This window comes from Molossus molossus, unplaced genomic scaffold, assembly GCF_014108415.1.
Source record: "Molossus molossus isolate mMolMol1 unplaced genomic scaffold, mMolMol1.p scaffold_m16_p_8, whole genome shotgun sequence".
Lineage (NCBI taxonomy): Eukaryota > Metazoa > Chordata > Mammalia > Chiroptera > Molossidae > Molossus > Molossus molossus.
This window is the reverse complement of record NW_023425402.1, coordinates 101512982-101530622: the sequence shown is the minus strand read 5'-3', so window position 1 is coordinate 101530622 and position 17641 is coordinate 101512982. Positions and strand designations below refer to the sequence as shown.

General features: G+C 40.5%; 1 protein-coding gene across 2 annotated transcripts; it reads left to right on the top strand.

The window, feature by feature from the left end:
- Nucleotides 1-1821: 1821 nt before the first annotated feature.
- On the top strand, nt 1822-17133 carry FBXO5 (F-box protein 5). 2 transcript variants are annotated; one of them, XM_036248470.1, is made up of 6 exons: nt 1822-1924; nt 7572-8274; nt 9419-9509; nt 10592-10774; nt 12061-12347; nt 13450-13499. In XM_036248470.1, the coding sequence occupies exons 1-5, from the start codon at nt 1822-1824 to the stop codon at nt 12310-12312; spliced, it is 1332 nt and encodes a 443-aa protein (XP_036104363.1). In that variant the 3' UTR covers nt 12313-12347; nt 13450-13499. The 2 variants fall into 2 exon arrangements, with proteins under 2 accessions (XP_036104363.1, XP_036104364.1); XM_036248471.1 differs by lacking the exons at nt 1822-1924; nt 12061-12347 and adding an exon at nt 17034-17133 and having other exon boundaries at nt 13450-13517.
- Nucleotides 17134-17641: the final 508 nt, after the last annotated feature.

The following is a 17641-nucleotide window of genomic DNA, read 5'->3' as shown; positions in this document are numbered from 1 at the left end:
TCCCATTAGTATGTAAGCTCTCTTAAGGGCAGAACTTGAAGTCTTTTCAAATCTGTATCTCCAGGACCTGACACAAGGGCGAGGCTATGGAAGGCGAGACACATGATTAATGGTGCAAAATTTAAGGGGAGGACGGGCTGCTCTGCCTATGCAGTAGCCTTCTCTCTGTCCCACTCCTTCCCTAATAAACTCTCACTTTAAACTTTTAAAAAATATATTAAGGGGATGCCCCACATTTCAGTAATCAAGAAAAATATGAATTTAACACAACATTCTACAATACAAAAATTAATGCAAAAAAGCCATAATGACCTAATTATCAAAATTTTACATTAAAACGGGCTCCACGCTGCTTTGGCATGGCTGGGCTCTCATCCAGATCCCTACCCAGCCGGATCCCGCCTGCCTCACACAAGACTTGCCACCGATTCAGTTGAGCCACGTATTAACTCTCCCTGCGGCCACCGAAGGGCAAAAACTAAAACTGCTAAACACAAGTTACAAGGATTCGGATTACTGGAGTTTATAACCTGTGGCTTCATTGCGCTAGAGCCAGAGCTGAGTCCAGGGAAAGCTTTGTCGCTGCTTAAGTGCACATTCAAAAAGTGACAAAAAGCTCAGCAAGACTAGTGGTAACACTGTAGAACTGGTCCTCGAAGCCCTAACAATGAATACTTTCACCCATCCCTGCATCACTAGCAAATCATTCCCTCGGCAGGAGCCCCAGCCTCGGGGTGTGGAGAGGGAACTCCCCGGCAGGACGTTTATTTATTTGGAGCGGGATTACCGTCTCTTGCGCTTGGCCCTGGAAGGAGAGAGAGGAACAGGAAAACCCCGCGAACAGATACAAACTTACTAAGTTTAGGGCCGGTACAAAATAATGGCAGGAGAAATGTGGTTGAAAATAATAAAGACGTTTGCAAGAAATAAGCCCCTTTCCACCCCACCCTCACGCCCGCCGGAAGGCCCCGGCAGGTTCCGGCTCCTGGTCTCCCGCCACCGCCTAGGCGGGACCAGGTAAGCGCGCCAGGAGGAGGCTCGACCCACCCACTGCCCCTAGTTCCTCCCCCTTCCCTCCGAGAGAATCGCGGGGGACCCCAGCGCGCAAGCGCCAACCCGCCAAGTCGGTAGCAGCCTCCCGCCAAAAGCGCCTGCGCAAAAGCATTGGGCTGGCGGAGGGGCTTAACTAGGAAGTAGAGAGGAGCGCGCCCAAATCCTAGAGAGGCGGGCTGAGCGGGGCTGGGGGGAGGGTTCGTCTTCCGGAAAGTCCTTATTCCCGGACGACTAGGGTCGCCGCTCAGCAATCACCCGCTTATAAGATGATGGGAGAAAGTTGGCTACACTTTGCATCCATCGGGGATCATCACAGAGAAGCGAGAGCTGCCTTCAAGATGAAATCGGGACTTGCAGCCGGCCGGTTCCCACAGCCGACGGACGGATGGCGGGTGGGCGCGTGCGTGGTAGGCAACCTCCACGTGTGTCTGGGCCACCGCATCCCGGCTGTCCGAGGCCCCGCCCCCGGCCTCAGCATCCTTCCGGACGCTCGGAGCCGGCCTGGAGGAGAGAGGGCCGGCCTCACAGCTGGCCCCGCCCACACAGCCTTCCATTGGACTTGGGTGAGGACTTCCCCGCCCACTGCCTTCCTATTGGGACGCGCGTGCGAGCGGCGCGCCCCATTGGGCCGTGCGGATTTGGGCACCAAATTCAAAGATTTTAAAAGTACCAGCTGGCGCCTTTTAGGAGACAGAGCTCCGAGAGGCCCGCGGGCAGTTCCTCTGGTGGCTCGCTGGTGGCTTACCTGAGGACCCGCATTCCACTGGCATGAGCCGGCGCGCCTGCAACTGCTCCCCACGTTCGTCCTCCCGCTCCAGCTCCTGCAGCTGCAGCGCCGTGACAGCTCCCAGGCACCCTGGTCCCTTGGACAGTGAGTGAGAGGAGAGGGCACGGGGGTGCGGGTTCCAGGAGAGGTGCATGCTGAGGGGTGAGGGGCCTGCGACCGGAGTCCAAGCTGCGGCCCCACGCTGGGCCCCGGGCGGGCGCCGGCGAGGGCTCCTGGGACCGGGATTAAGAATGCTGCGGTTCCGGGGAGGGAAGCCAGCGGGGCTGAGGCGGGTCGGCGGGCCCGGGTCCTGCCTGCCACGCCGAACCTGGACACCAGCTCCAAGGGGGTGCGGGTGCAGGCCTCCTAGGGCGCCCTCGGCCCTTGGGAGATCTGCCACCCCACCCGGCTGGAATGGGCGCCAAATGCCCCTCCCCTCCCCCACCCCAGCTGGGGCTCGGGCCTGCTGGGCCGCCCACCGGGCCTTGCCAGGTGCCTGACCCCCTACTCTCTGCGCCCCTCTTTCCACGTCGGACCCGCACCCTTAGATCCCAAGTCAATCTCCCCGGGCTTTTCGCCACCTCAGCCTTGCTGGCGGGCGCGGGAGATCTGCTCGCTGTTATCTCCCGCCTCCTCCACGGCCCGCGCACGCAGGGGCCACCCCGCGACCCCCCAGCAGCCCCAGGGTCTCCCCACCCACTCCCGCCAAATACAGGGACCCCCCCTCATCGAGCCAAACTGTCGGGACGTCCAAACAAAAACGTTCAATTTCTCTTTTCCCCCCTTTTACCCAGTAATTCAGTCTCAAGGCATGGAGTCAAAGGGAGAGAAGGAAACGAAAAACACCATTTTTTAGTACAAAACCGTGGATTTAACCATTTTGAGGTGATTTTGTGAGAACTGAAGAATTGTGTATGTGTTGGTTGTTTCTTTTTAACCGGTGCTCTTGACGCACTAGATAGTTTTTTACTCCAAACGTGGATGGAAGAAAAGCACTCAGATTAACGCTTATTTTTATCCTCTTTGTTACTGTCTCTAAATGAGATTAAATGCACGTATTTTAACTCAGAAATTACCAAGAACATTTTAAAATTAACAATTTGTTATTGTAATATTTGGTAATCTCTGGAAGATGCCCATTGCTTTAAAAAAGAAATATGGCAGAGGAGGGGGTAAAAAAAACTTAATTTTTACAGATCATACTTATTCCAGTGAAATTCTGAAGCTTGATGGCTTTAAGAAGTTCTTTTATTGTTTAATTCCAGGTGTCTCCACCGTCTTGACCCTAAAGAGAATATTTGCAATGTTCTTGAAATTTTTTCCTGTTGGTCAATTTGAGGAAATGAAATTTAAAAGTGTATTGCATTCCAGTATATTTAAATTTTAGGGATTATGGCTGATATGCAGTTTTGGGGGGCAAGACTTGGGGCTCTCTTAAATTTTTAAAGGAATAGCCACACCAAGTGTTGGACACATGGTGGTTACCCTAAAGGTATTGGAGATTGTAGAACTGAATTAACTTTGGAATAGCTGTAAAGATTCTTAAGCACTGTAGTCTATTTAACTAATAAGGAGTGTCAGATCTATATTGAAAAGTTAAATAGGTTATCCTTTGCACAGTTAACTAATAATGCCATCTTTTTCATTATTGGCCTGTGAGAGGTTTTAAAAATGCAGTATGTTGAATTGTATCAACTCCATGAGGGTAGATAGTAGTATCTCCATTTTAGAGAAAATGAAAGACTAATTGAATGTTCTAGGTCACAAAAGCTAATTAAAAGGCTGAGCAAAGATTTTCATTTGAAATTTGATACCATTCCTAAGAAAAGTATATAATATTCTGAAATGCATACATCTGTCTGAAGTGTATTTTGCTACTTATAAAATGTTCTTGTTACACAGTATGAGGAATATGAAGGGATTTAGCTTACGAATAATGTGATAAGTATACTGTAGATTCTGTTGATTAGACCAAAAGTGAGAGATATTCACATACATTTAGTCTAGTCTTATTTTCTTACCCCATTTCATAAATGAGGAAAGAGTTAACTTCCTCAGTTTTCCCCAACTCGACAAATGATGCTTTATACCTTAGATGCTCAAAACCTAAACCCCAGGGTATTTTTTACTCTACTTTCCTTCATCATCAACATCCAGTACATTAGCAGGCTCTGTTGATTTTTGACATTACCCTCCTAAAGAGATCTCACTTCTGTTCAGTTGTCTTCATGACCTCTGTGGTCGTCAAGTCTCAAGTACCCAACTCTGAAATTTTATGGTACACATTTCTAACTAGTCTCCCTGCTTTCACTTGTACCTTTCTACAATCCATTCTCCACAGCTGCCATGATATATTACTCTGTTTTCATCTTCATCTAAGGATATGCTTACTGATTTTAGGGAACACGAGAGAAACATCGATTGGTGCCAACTGGGGATTGAACCCACAACCTTTTGGTGTATAGGACAACACTCCAACCAGTTGAGCAACCAACATGGCAACTGCCATGATTTTTTTTTTTTAATGTAAACCAAATATCTCTCTAGAGCCCTTTAAAGGCTCTTTATTTCATTATGAATAAAACCCATCCTACCCTAAAGATCCGCTAGATCGTTCGGCCTCTCCAACCTTAATTTTCAGTCACCTAGCTTACTAAGTTGTGGCTCTACAGAACTTCCCTTTCCTTGAATACTCAACACTTGTCCTTGCTTCCATTATTTACCTGTCTGGAACTCCCCCAGATTTTCACAAGGCTTTTACATCTCAGAATGTTACCTCCAAAAGGTTCCTAATTAATTTTTTCCTCTCTCCACACCATGTCACTAAGTAGGCATTGGATGAATGAAGTGACAGAATTAGACTTTGAACCCTCATCTGTCTGATTCAAGGGGTCATGAAACCATATAATATTTTTTCCCCTTTCTGAATACTCAGATCAATTATATAAATACATATATTTTTCCATATTGTTTAGGGAAATTTGGCTTGGTCATTTGAAAGCACTGAACTAATTGAAAGATCAGAAATTAGCTTTTTACAGTCTGCTTTCAGCTTTCTTTCATATAAGTGTGGTACTTACTCTCTTTATTTTGCAGTATTATTAAAGTATATTACATAATTTCACATTTTAAAACCAAATTTACAACCAGCATCCAGATTTTGGAACCAATAAAATGAACCAGAGTTTCTTGGAGAAATAGCTGATTCTAGAGCTTAAACAGGGAAAATAAAAGACGAGCCTGGAAATCTTGGGCCAGAAAGTAAGGGAACAAAACAGTAGAAAGTATGTCAAACGGACATAAATTTACAGTGGCAAAGCTGGAACAATTTGAGCAACATGAATAATGTAGTATTAGATTATAACCCAAGGTCCATGAGTCTGTACCTTTATGTCATTGCAAAGACACTCTGAATTTACATTCAAGAAGAGTAATCTGTCCTTCTTAACTACTTATAAAATCTTTTTTTTTTTTTGGTATGTGCCTCTAGCAGGAACCGAACCCGGGACTCTCTGGTCCACAGGCCGATGCTCCAACTGCTGAGCCAAACCGGCCATGGCTACTTAATAAAATCTTGGGCAAGCTCCTTAGCTGATATTCAAGTGTCCTCACTTATAAAAAGAAGTTAATAATAATAATAGCTCTTCTACCTCAAAATGTTGTGAGAACCAAGTGTTTGGAAATAAATTGGGAATTGTAGACTTCTAAACAGTTATAAGGTATTTGTTCTAGATTTAAAGAACTGTTCCTATTCAAATGAAATTGTATGAAAAGGATAAGTTCCCTGTTAACTATGTTCTAACAACAAGCAGAAGAATGCCTTTGAAAAGAATTAAGAGTTTCTGAAGTATAATTTTAGACTTCTTCACTATAGGCAGCTAAAAAAGTAAAAACTGTTTCTTTGAAGGTGGCTTCTAGAGATTAAATGTGGTCCTATATAAATCATACTAAATTTACTTGAGACAAAAATATCTCTCTTAGAATATTTTACTTTTTTGGGGTGGAAGAGAGATACTCAGTAATTCGTTCAAGTTAAGGTTAATTTGGTGGTTAGGCTTAGTATGCTCTTTATTTACTTTCCATGTCCCAATCTTGTAGCTTAAACCTAAATTTTAGGGTTTAGTATAAGGTTTAGTGGGATCCTAGAGCACACAGTATGTCTTTCACTGTGTTAACCATTGGGGATTGAATGATAGTCTCTACCTACAAGTTTGCTCTCTATCAACATGTCCTTTGGTACTTTGTCCTAAAGGTTTTGCTCTAAATAAAGAATGGTAAAATTATTATGGATTACCAATGTTTAATGTAGATTAAACATACTGGCTGTTGTATACATTTACCTATAGGATAAGTTATTAGTACCTATGATTGGCTTGCAGTGGGGATAGTAGATGGGGGAGTGCACTTGAAGTATATATCTTTTGTATATTCTGCCTTCAATAAAGCTGAGCAATTTTTCTGAACCCATTACTATATTCCTTCCCAGTATAGTACCCTTGTTCACACTATCTTTCTGTGAATGCCCTCCCCAACCTCTACTACCTGACAACAATTCTAATCTTTTCAAGCAGTGTTTCTCAACTGAGTAATGGGGAGGATTTTGCTGCCGCTGCCTTCCCCCCACTCCCAATATTTGGCAGTGACTGGTGACATTTTTTATTGTCCTGCCTAAGGAGCAGTGGCTGCTAATGGCATCAGATGGGTAAAGGCTGCTAAATATCCTACAATGCCCTGGACACTTTCCAACAATGGTGAATTATCTTGTTCAAGTGTCAACAGTGTAGAGAATGAGAAAGTCTGCTTTCAAGATATTTTAACTGATTTCTAAGGCCTTGGGATGATGATACAACCTCTAAACAAGTATTTGACTATTTTGAGTTGTGCTTAAGTCAAAGGTGACTACAATGTCATTTCAAGTCTAGGGTATAAACACTGATTCTAGAAGAGTTTGATTACTATATTATCTCTGACCTGAGACCACTCTTGATGCCTCACATTTCTTTATTCCATAAACACAGATTTATTAAATAGTTCCTCTTTCACTATTTTTTAATCAATATAGACTATAAAAGTCAAACGTATTTATGCAGATCTAACAGCAGTCTATTTTGCAGTACCCTTTCATTTATTTATTTTTTTTGCATTTATCTTCAGATAGAGCAGGAGTGAGAGAGAGAGAAACATTGATGTGAGAGAGTCACATCGATTGGTTGCCACCCACACGACCCCCACCAGGGCCCGGGACAAACTTCATCCTAGGTACATGCCCTTAGCGGGAAATGAACCTGGGACTCACTGGTCCACGGGCCAACTCTCTAACCACTGAGCCAAACCGGCCAGGGCTATTTTGCAGTACCCTTTTAAGAATAAGAGATATAGCCCGGATCTATGTGGCTCAGTTGGTTGGGCATCGTCCCACACACAGAAGGGTCGCTGGTTCCATTCCCAGTCAGGGCCACATGCCCAGGTTGCGGGCTTGATCCTTGGTTGGGGGAGTGCAGGAGGCATCCGATCATTATTATGTCACTTTCACATTGATGTTCCTCTCTCTCTAACAACAAGAATGAGATATATAGTAATTTTCCTCATATTGTCATATCTCGGTAATTAAACTTGGATAACTTCACAGCTACTTAGTCAATACACATTGCTAACAGATGCAAAGTAATTACATCTTATGTCCAAATTTAAGAATGAAGGATATGTTGAAATTTTGCTATTAAGAAGTAAATATGGTATGTTCTTTTTATAGGTTGCAAAGAAAGCCCCATTCTTTCTGTCAAAATGAAGTGTGATTTTAACCAAGTTCATTCTGGACTTAAACTGGTAAAACCCGATGACAGTGGAAGGCTGGGTTGCTACACTTCTGCAAGTTTGGAAGGTTCGTATAAAGACTGCATTAAAGACTATGAAAGGTTATCAGATATTGGGTCACCGATTGTGAGCCCCAGGATTGTAGAACTCGAAACTGAGAGCAAGCCCTTGCATAACAAGGAAAATCAACATGTGCAACCAACACTTAATAGTTCAAATGAAATAGAAGAACTAGAAATCAGTGGACCTTATGAAGACAGTGGATATTCTTCATTTTCCAAAAAAAGTGGCCTCGATGAACACGAAGAGGTCAGCCTTCCCCTGGAAGAAACTTTCAGTGGCAGTCCACAGTCTTGCTTGCTACAGACTCAAAGCCCAGGCCAATATCCCAACAAAAACTTGATGCCGGCTCTTCATTTCGCAAAAGTGGTTTGTTCAACATTAAAAAAGAATGCCAAACGAAATCCTAAAATAGATTGGGAGAAGCTGAAGGAGTGTAATGTAGATTGGAGACTACAAAATGTAATTGGCAGGAAAATGGGCTTAGACTTTGTAGATATTCTCGGTGAACTCTTTCGAAGGGGACTCAGACATCTCTTAGCAAATATTTTAACACAACTCAGTGATATGGACTTAATCAAGTAAGTACTGTTGCTTTGAGTGTATGAGTATAATACACTAATGTATATATTTATGCTATTAGAAAACTATTTTTGTTAGATTGGAATCTTTGGGTTCTGAAATTTCTGTTATGTAAGCTACATCTTTCTGGCTGAAGTTTAAAAAACAGCCTAGTCCTAGTGTACAGGTCTGATAGGCATGATGACTTTTGTCATACTTGAAAATAAAATAATTTATGACTGTTTCTTAGAAACCTTACACTAACTGCCTTTTCTTCCTCATTCCACCAAAGAAAATTGGTAAGGATGAGGTGACTAGGAGAATTAAGATGGCTATACAGACCTGTTGGGTTAGATTGAATTCAGCTCAACTGGGGTCATTTTTGACTCTGAAAAATGTTTCAGAAGTACTCTTTGCAAGTGTTACTTTACAATGGTCTTTATAAAACTTAAAGCTAAAGCAAAACAGGTAAGTATTGATTTTTACTGTTGGCTAGCTTATTTAGAGATGATCAACATTACAAGTTGATTTCTATTAGCAGCGTGTCCTAGAGTACTTTGAAATCTGTCTACAACTTTTACCAAATAGCTAACATAGGGCCATATGTGCAACAGAGGTCACTTTATATTTGCAGATAATTGTGGGGGAAAAAATGAAGTACAAGTCAGTAGTTCTTAAGCCTGGATTCATTTAGAATTACTTGTTAGGGAGCTTATTTATTTATTTATAATAGTTTTTACTTTTTTTTTTTAAGAGAGAGATCGAAACATCGATGTGAGAAACATACATCGGCTGCCTCCTGCACGCCCCCTACTGGGGATTGAGCCTGGCAACTCGGACATGTGCTCTGATCTTAAATTGAACCAGGACCTCTGAGCCCATGGGATGATGATGCTCAGTCCACTGAGTCACACTGGCCAGGCAATGGGGAGCTTTTTAAAAAATATAGAACTCTGGCCCCTATTTTAAATCAGTTAAACCCAAATGCTAGGCATGAGGTATCCCTAAATAGTAAGTGCCTTGGGCAATTCTAATGTAAAGTCAAATTGGAGAAGCGATGCTAATAGAAATTTCTTTTTTGCACTGTTAATATTTCTGTAATGTGTTCATCTTAGCTCTTTCTGATGCTTTAATTGTGTTTTTCATAATCATTTACTTTTCCAGTGTGTCTAAAGTGAGCACAACTTGGAGGAAGATTCTAGAAGATGATAAGGGGGCATTGCAGTTGTATAATAAAGCAATGCAGAGAGTTACTGTAAGTCTTTGCAGTTGATATTTTCATTTTATTTATTTATTAATTATTAATCCTCAGCACAGGATATTTTTGTTTATCTTCAGGTAGAGTGGGAAGGAGGGAGGGGGAAGGGGCAAGAGAGAGAAACACATTGACTGGCTGCCTCCCTCACACCAGGGTCTGGGATGAGCCGCAGCCAAGGTACATGCCCTTGACTGGAATCGAACCCGCGACTCATTGGTCTGCGGGCCAACACTCTAATCGCTGAGCCAAACCGGCTAAGGCTGATGTTTTCATTTTAAAATATAGCAGCTAGTGCTCTTTACTATTTGAAACAGGAGGAAAAAAATAGGAAAGATAACAGGTAATCTGGAAATTCTTTATATTCAGAAAGCACTTCAAACTTTAGTAGCATTATACAATTTAAAAGTAAAGGGAAAGGAATCTCACCTCAATTATTTATTCTGAAAAATGCAAAGTTCAGAGGTAAAAGAAAGGGGGGGGGGTGGATTACTCAGTTCTCAGTGTGTGTCGCTCACACAGCGAATTCTAGGTTGCTATTTTGTGTATGTTTTTCAGTTACCAGATAAACAAAACTAAATTATTTACATACTGAAGATTCTTAATAGAAGGGAATTAATTTACTTTCAAAAATACTTCAAGATTGACATTTATACTTGACAATAAAAATAAATTAAAAAAATACTTCAAGATCAATATATAATTAAAATTTCAGACCTAAGAGTTGGCAGACATAGGTCCAAATTTGCTACTTACTAGCTGTGTTACTCTAGATTGGTATTGCTTTAATTCTCCAAGTGTAATTTCTTTATTGATAAGCTGGTGCTATGGAAATTTTTCTAATCTACAAGGTAGTATTGAATCTGTTCATGACACTGGTGACACTTCAACATGACTATTGCCATCTACTGGTAGTAAGAATAACTGTTCTGGCCGTACTTATAAACCATGTATTAAATGCTGTATAGACTTATGTCAAGTGCTTACAATTTTTTAACTGTTTATGTGAAAGCTTTTATATGGCTGTGTTTAAGCATGTGTAGGTGAATTGAAGTCCTATTAAAACTTTTTTTTTTATATAGGAAAAGAAGATTAAGTTTTCATCACATGCTTCAACCAGAGAATATGTTATGTTCAGAACTGCACTGGTTTCTGTTCAAAAGTCAGCAGCCAAGCCTGCCCCCAGGAACGATGCTCAAGGCAAGTTGTCCGATGCAGCTGATCAGAAAGGTTCTACTTACAGTCGGCACAATGAATTCTCTGAGGTAATTTTTTGTTTCTTGATAAATTAGAAACACGGGGCATTTACTATTAAAAGGATTTAGAGTAAGAAAGGGAGAACTTTAAGTTTAATCATAGAATAATTAGAACTCTTAATGGAGACCTCATCTTCTGTCCCCTTTTTTCTACTCTGAAATCGTTAGAAATTAGGAAACCATTTATAACTCAGCTAGTAGGTTGGGAAAGTATAGAGATGTCTTTCTATTCTGCAAATAATAGATACCATTTGGCGTTGTTTATGACAGTTTAGTGATGTTGAAATCTAATTTGGAAATACTAAGAAAATGAAAACCTTGATTTTAAAATTTCTTATAAAACTGTTCAATATTACATTCTGCACTTGCTGCCTTTGATATCTCAGGAAGAGAGCTAAGCAGAAAAAGGCCAACTTTCAGAAATTTAGGGCCTCCTATTAAACCTTCATGTCGTTAGGTAATGTGTATTATGAAAGTACTCATGGGGATAATTTTGTACACTTAATTTAAAAATCATGGTTGCCTGGCTGGTGTGGTTCAGTGGTTGAGCGTTGACCCATGCACCAAGAGGTTGCTAGCTTGATTTCCGGTCAGAGCACATGCCCAGGTTGTGGGCCAAATCCCTGGTGGGGGTGCATGCAGGAGGAGGCCAGTCGATGTTCTCTCTCATCAATGTTTCTCTCTCTCTCCCTCTCCCTTCCTCTCTCTCTAAAATCAATAAGGAAAAAAAATTAAACAAAAACCATAGTTAAAAGGGCATGTTTTGAAATAGAATGTTGACTACCTCATTTGTTGTTCAATGAATTTAAATTTTATGTAGTAAAATTTAGTTTTCTAGTTTATTCAAAAAGCATTTTTTGAACATCTGTTATCAGGTATTGCACAGATAAGAAAACATGGTAGTAACCTTCATAGCCTTATAATCTAGAATGAAAGAGCTACATTAAAGAAAACATATTATATAATATGGTAGGTTCTTTAAGAAACAACCAGAGGTAGAAGAGCAGCCAACTCCTGAGTGATACTAGGAAAGAAGTCTTCCCAAAAGAGGTGACTATTTAAGTTAGTCATTGATGTGTGAGTAGCATTCATGAAGGACAAGAACATATTTAAAAGTAGCCTAGGAAATTGTTACTGAACCAGCTGATAGGATGTATTATCTTTCACGCATTGAACACAGGGCAGGAGTTCTCTTATGTGTGACATGTATTAGGGAGGGTACAGAGTGCCATTCTTGTTTTTCCTATGTTACATTCAGTCTTTACTAATAATTTGTTTGTGGATTTTCTTACTAGGTTGCCAAGACTTTGAAAAATAATGAAAGCCTCAAAGCCTGTATTCGCTGTAATTCACCTGCAAAATACGATTGCTATTTACAACGGGCAGTCTGCAAACGAGACGGCTGTGGGTTTGATTATTGTACACGATGTCTGTGTAATTATCATACCACCCAAGACTGTTTGAATGGCAAGCCTCCAAGGGCCAGTTATAAAATGGGTCCTCTGCCTGGTACTAAGAAAAGCAAGAATAATTTACGACGATTATGACCTCATATTAATATCTATTATAACTTATTGTGAAGGTTAGTCAGAAAACAGTAGGTTTTAATTTAAAATATTAATAAGGATAAATGTACTGTGATTTTCAATTTTATGTTGAAATCAGTGTACTGCATGGGATTTTTTCCCCCACTAAATAGAGGATGCACAACCTCTTAAAATATTTTATAATTTAATGTGAAAAAGTTCAAGGTTCTCAGTATAAATCAGAAAATTTAAATATTTTAAGAAAAAAGAAAGCTAGTCATCTGATATTTGTTTCAGAGGTAAAATAAACTTGATTCAGTTTTATAGTAAAGGAAGGTCATGTAATTTTACCTAGACAATCTTAATTCTACATTTTGTTTACCATCTGTTAGCATTCGAGACATCTTATTTGCCTTACCAAATTATAATCTGTTGAACTAGCAACTTCTGGAGTCTTAATTTAAATGTTTTTTCACCGTTCCTTGACCTCTTTTTTAGTGTGTATATTTCTAAGTGTCCTTTGTCAAATCCTGTCTGTTTTTTCTTATTTGTAAAGTCTGTATGTTTTAATGTTTTTGTAAATATATAAATATTTCTATTTTTATGTAAAGATAAATGACTTGTATATACATGTAAAAATAAATTTTGTTCCTGTAATGAATAAAATCACAAATTTAATAAATAATACGAGCTTTTATTTTTATAAACATCTTAATCCTTGAAACAGCTGAATTAGGAAGCTGTTCGAGACTGCACTTGTATGTGTCTACTTACATGGGGGCTTATCGGATTCCCGGGCTCTACGTACTGATACCAGTTTTCTCCTTACTCAGTATCTTAGTAGCTGTGGAGTGGGTCTTGAAATAAGCATCTCAAGGTGATTCAGTACAGAAAGTCCATAAAACACTGAGAAATGTTTATGTATTTATTTATCGCTATGCCAGTTGAAATACGTGGGTTAAATAGCCAGCAAATATATATATATATAAATATATATATATAAATAAATATATATAAATATATATATAAATCATTCTAGAAAGATTAAAAGGATGTAGAATAAAATGTTATCTTTGAATCAGACCATTTAGGATAATAAACATCAAAATTTTTTTTTTTTAATCCTCACCCAAGGACATTTTCCATTTTTTTGTTCAGATAGAGTGGGAGAGAGAGAGAAACATCGACGTGAAAGAGACACATCAAGTGGACAAACTGCAACTGAGGTACGTGCCCTTAGCAGGAACTGAACCCAGGTCTCCAGACCACAGGCTGACACTAACCACTGAGCCAAATTGGCCAGGGCTTTTTATTTTTTTATTTTATTTTATTTGTTCAAAATATCTTAAGTGTAAAGTTGAAATACATTCTTGTTCCAGTTATAAATATGGTGCAATGATAAGAGTTTGAATTCAGATAAAAGGCAAAGACAAGGTGTGCACCTCAGATCCTCGATTATAAGGTCCTTAAGCTTTAGAGTTCTGACCTTCGTCGTAAGCGCAAGGAAGAAGATTTATTTCAAATGATTTTGTGGGTGTGTCTTGTCTACTGGAGGAAAACTTCAATAAAATTAACTTACTTTAAGCAGCTTTATTGAGGTAAAATTGACAAAATAACAAAATGTAGAATGTGACATTTTAACATACACTCATGAAGCTATCACCACAATTAAGGTAATGAACATAACATGATCCCTCAAGTTTTTTCTGCCTATTTGAAATTAGCTCCCCAGGCAATCACTGATCTGTCACTGGAGATTAGTTTGCTTTTTCTACAAAAGTGTATAAATGGGATCATAAAGTTATATTCTTTGCTTGCACTGGACATTATTTTGAGATTGATCCATTTTGTGTGGGCCAGTTCATTCCGTTTCTTAAGTAGTATACTGTTGGATAAACCAGTTTGTTCATATCTTCACTGGTTGATGGACATTCCCCCCCCCCCCCCAGTGTTTTGCTATTAGAAATAAAGGGGCTATAAACATATACAAGTCTGTAAGTGGTATGTTTTTATTTGGGGTACATAACTAGTATTGGAATGTTTGAATTAAATGGTAAATGAATATTTAACTTGACAACACCAAGCTATAATGGAATAAGACTTTCACTAGTTTAAGGAGAGGGTAAGTGTAATTTCCATGTGAATTATTGGGAGAGAAGACAGACTGGTAGCCAGCCTCTAGAATGTCTCCCAGTGACCCCCACCTCTTGGTTTTACATCTTTGTGTAAACCCCTCCTACGCTGCATCAAGTCTGGTCTATGTGAGTTACAGAGTACAGCAAAAATGATGGCATGTCATTTCTGAGTCTAGGTTATAAAAGACATTCTGATTTCTACCTCCCCTCAGACTAGTCACTAGAGGAAGGTCTGTTGTGAGCAGCCCTACAGAGAGGCCCACAGTGGGAAGAATGTAGAAGAATCGAGCCTTTCTGCTAACCCCTAAGTCTGTGAGTCTTGTAGGTAGGTCCTCCAGTAAAGTTTCAGACAACTTCAGTCTCTGCTGACATCCCAAGTACAGCCCGAGTTACCCAGCTAAACTGCTCCCAAATTCCTGACCTCTCCCCAAACTGTGAGGTAACAAATGTTTCTAGTTTTAAACCTCTGAGTTTGAGGATGATTTGTTATACAGTAATAACCTACAAAGTATGCACACCCTTCTTGGAGCACTGGGCAAGAGAGATGAGCAGAGGTTTTTCCTCACACCCATTGATTAGCTGCACTAAATAATAAGATGATCAGGTCTTCCCAGGACTCAGACATGTAATAACTTGGCCTGTAATCAATACTGACATAGGTACAGGATGATTACCCTGCAGCTACAGATTATTCCCTAAAAGAAAGAACTGACATTCCCGGCCAAAACAGATCTGGGACTGGTGTGATCACAAAAACAGACTATTTTAAGTCAGCTGTATGAGGGAGAATGAAAAACATAGATGTTAGTATTCTCATGGTTTAAAAATGACTAGTTTATTTTTCTGTATTGATTTTAGATAGAGAAGAAGGGAGAGGGGGAGAGAGAGAGAAACATCAATGAGCCCTGGCCAGTTTGGCTCAGTGGTTGGAGCATCGACCTGCGGACTAGAGAGTCCTGGGTTCGGTTCCCGCTAGGGGCACGTACCAAAAAAAAGAAACATCAGCCCTGGCCGGTTTGGCTCAGCGGTTAGAGCCTCGACCTGCGGTCCTGAGAGACCCGGGTTCGGTTCCCACTAAGGGCGCGTACCTCGGTTGCAGTTTGTCCCCGGCCCTGGTTGGTCGTGCTGGTGGCAGCCACTCGATGTGTCCCTTCACGTCGATGTTTCTCTCTCTGTTCCTCTCTCTCCCTCCCACTCTACCTGAACAAAAAAATGAGAAAATGTCCTCCGGTGAGGATAAAAAAAAAAAAAAAGAAACATCAATGAGAGAGAACATCAATTGGCCGCCTCCTGCATGCCCCCTCACTGGGGATTCGGCCTACAACCTGGGCATGTGCCCTGACTGGGAATTGAACCGGCGACCTCTTGGTGCATGGGTCAATGCTCAACCACTGAACCACACTGTCCGGGTACTCTTTTTTTTTTTTTTTTTTTTAAGACAATCACAGTACTAGTTTAAAGCTTACCAAAATAATTTTCTTTTATTCTGGCATCCAAGGAGACCTTTTATGTTTTATAGATTAAACCTAAACAAAGTTTATCTCAGAAGATGCTTTACATGGTTCATATTGTGGCAAGAATAGTGACCTACATTCAGTAAGGACCTTGGAGCTAGTCAGTAAGCAGGGTGTATCCTCACATGGTCCTTCCTGGCCACCATAACATAGTGCTGGGACCAATGAGTATTTCTGTTCAGTTGGAGCGACCTTTTGATAGCAAATGTTGCTTCATTGAGGTCTTTATTTTAATAAAAAATGTTCAGCCTTGGCCAGTTTGGCTCAGCGGTTAGAGCATCGGCCTGTGGACCGAAAGTCCCAGGTTTGGTTCCTGCTAAGGGCACGTACCTCCGTTGCAGTTTGTCCCTGTCTCCGGTTGGGGTCGTGTGGGTGGCAGCCTCTCGATGTGTGTCTCTCGCGTCCATGTCTCTTTCTCTCTCTTCTTCCCTCTCTTCCTCTCGGTCTGTCTGGAAAAAAAAAAAAAGTTCAGCATTGTATGTAGTAGGGTTTACGAATGGTGGGGATTGTCACTTATAATTGGTGTGGATTGTACTTTAGTGTTTCTGCAAAAATCTCAATGTGATCGTATGCATTGATCTTTTATGGGTGTTCTCAGTGTCTGCCTCACACATTTCGCTATAGCAAATACTGCCTTAACATCTTATCACTGAGCCTAGTGTGCCTTTCGCCAAGGCCACCTTGGAGTTTTGTCTGGTACCTAGTTATGCATTTCTGTGTCCTGTGGCTTGGAGTGTGTCATGCTCATTTCACACAGCTTGAGGACTTGCCAAAGAGACTGCATATAAGAGAAAACAACGATAGTTCCTCGACTACAGTAATTTCTTAAACTCATAGTCTTACCCTGATTGCTCGCTGACATTCCTTTTGCTACATTGGGCTTCAACAATGTAAACCACACAACGCCACAAGATGGTGCTCTCACCACACTGTGCTTTTGAGTTTGTTCATTCCTGTGAAGTTTAATATCAAAATGGATCAAATAGTATTGCTGCTTTCTGTTCAATTTGTGGGGTCAGAATATGAGATTAAGTCCACAACATAGTGTTAAGATAGATTAGTTATATGTAAACAATTTGCTTTTTGGTTGCAGGTATCAAGCACATCTTGCTTATCTTCAGCATTTTTCATCCATTGTCTATATTCAAAGTCTAGATCTGCACTGTCCCACACAGTAGCAATGTGCAGCTACGGAACATTTGAAAGGTGGTTCACCCACGTCCAACTGAGAGGTGCTATAAATGTAAAATACAGTCCAGGTATTGAAGACTTGGTATGAAAAAAACCAAAATCTCATTAATTTTGATATTGACCACTTGTTGAAATAACGATATATTAGATACAGTGGGTTAAATAAAAATCTATGAAAGTTAATTTATATTTAATTGCTCATGATTATTTTTGTATTTTAGCGTGGCAACTAGAAAAGTTTGAATTACAAATGTGGCCTGCATTAGGTTTCTATTGAACAGCATTGGTCTAAGAGCACACAACAGATAAGTACCGAGAGAAATCTTTTCTGGGCCCACACATATTATAATATAGTACCCTATTATGCAGATGTACTATACTTTCTACAAAAACAGTCGAGTTTTAGATATGGACACGAGAGGGTGTTTTCTAGAAATGAAGGACGAGAGGAGATCTACAGGAAATAGGATGCTCTCTTTCAGAACTCCCACCACTCAGGTCTTGCAGTGA

Coding starts and splice junctions, on each gene's coding strand:
- FBXO5 (XM_036248470.1), top strand. CDS start 1,822: ATGAGCCGGCGCGCCTGCAACTGCTCCCCACGTTCGTCCTCCCGCTCC. Junction 8,275..9,418: donor AGTGATATGGACTTAATCAA/GTAAGTACTGTT, acceptor TTACTTTTCCAG/TGTGTCTAAAGTGAGCACAA. Junction 10,775..12,060: donor GGCACAATGAATTCTCTGAG/GTAATTTTTTGT, acceptor TTTTCTTACTAG/GTTGCCAAGACTTTGAAAAA.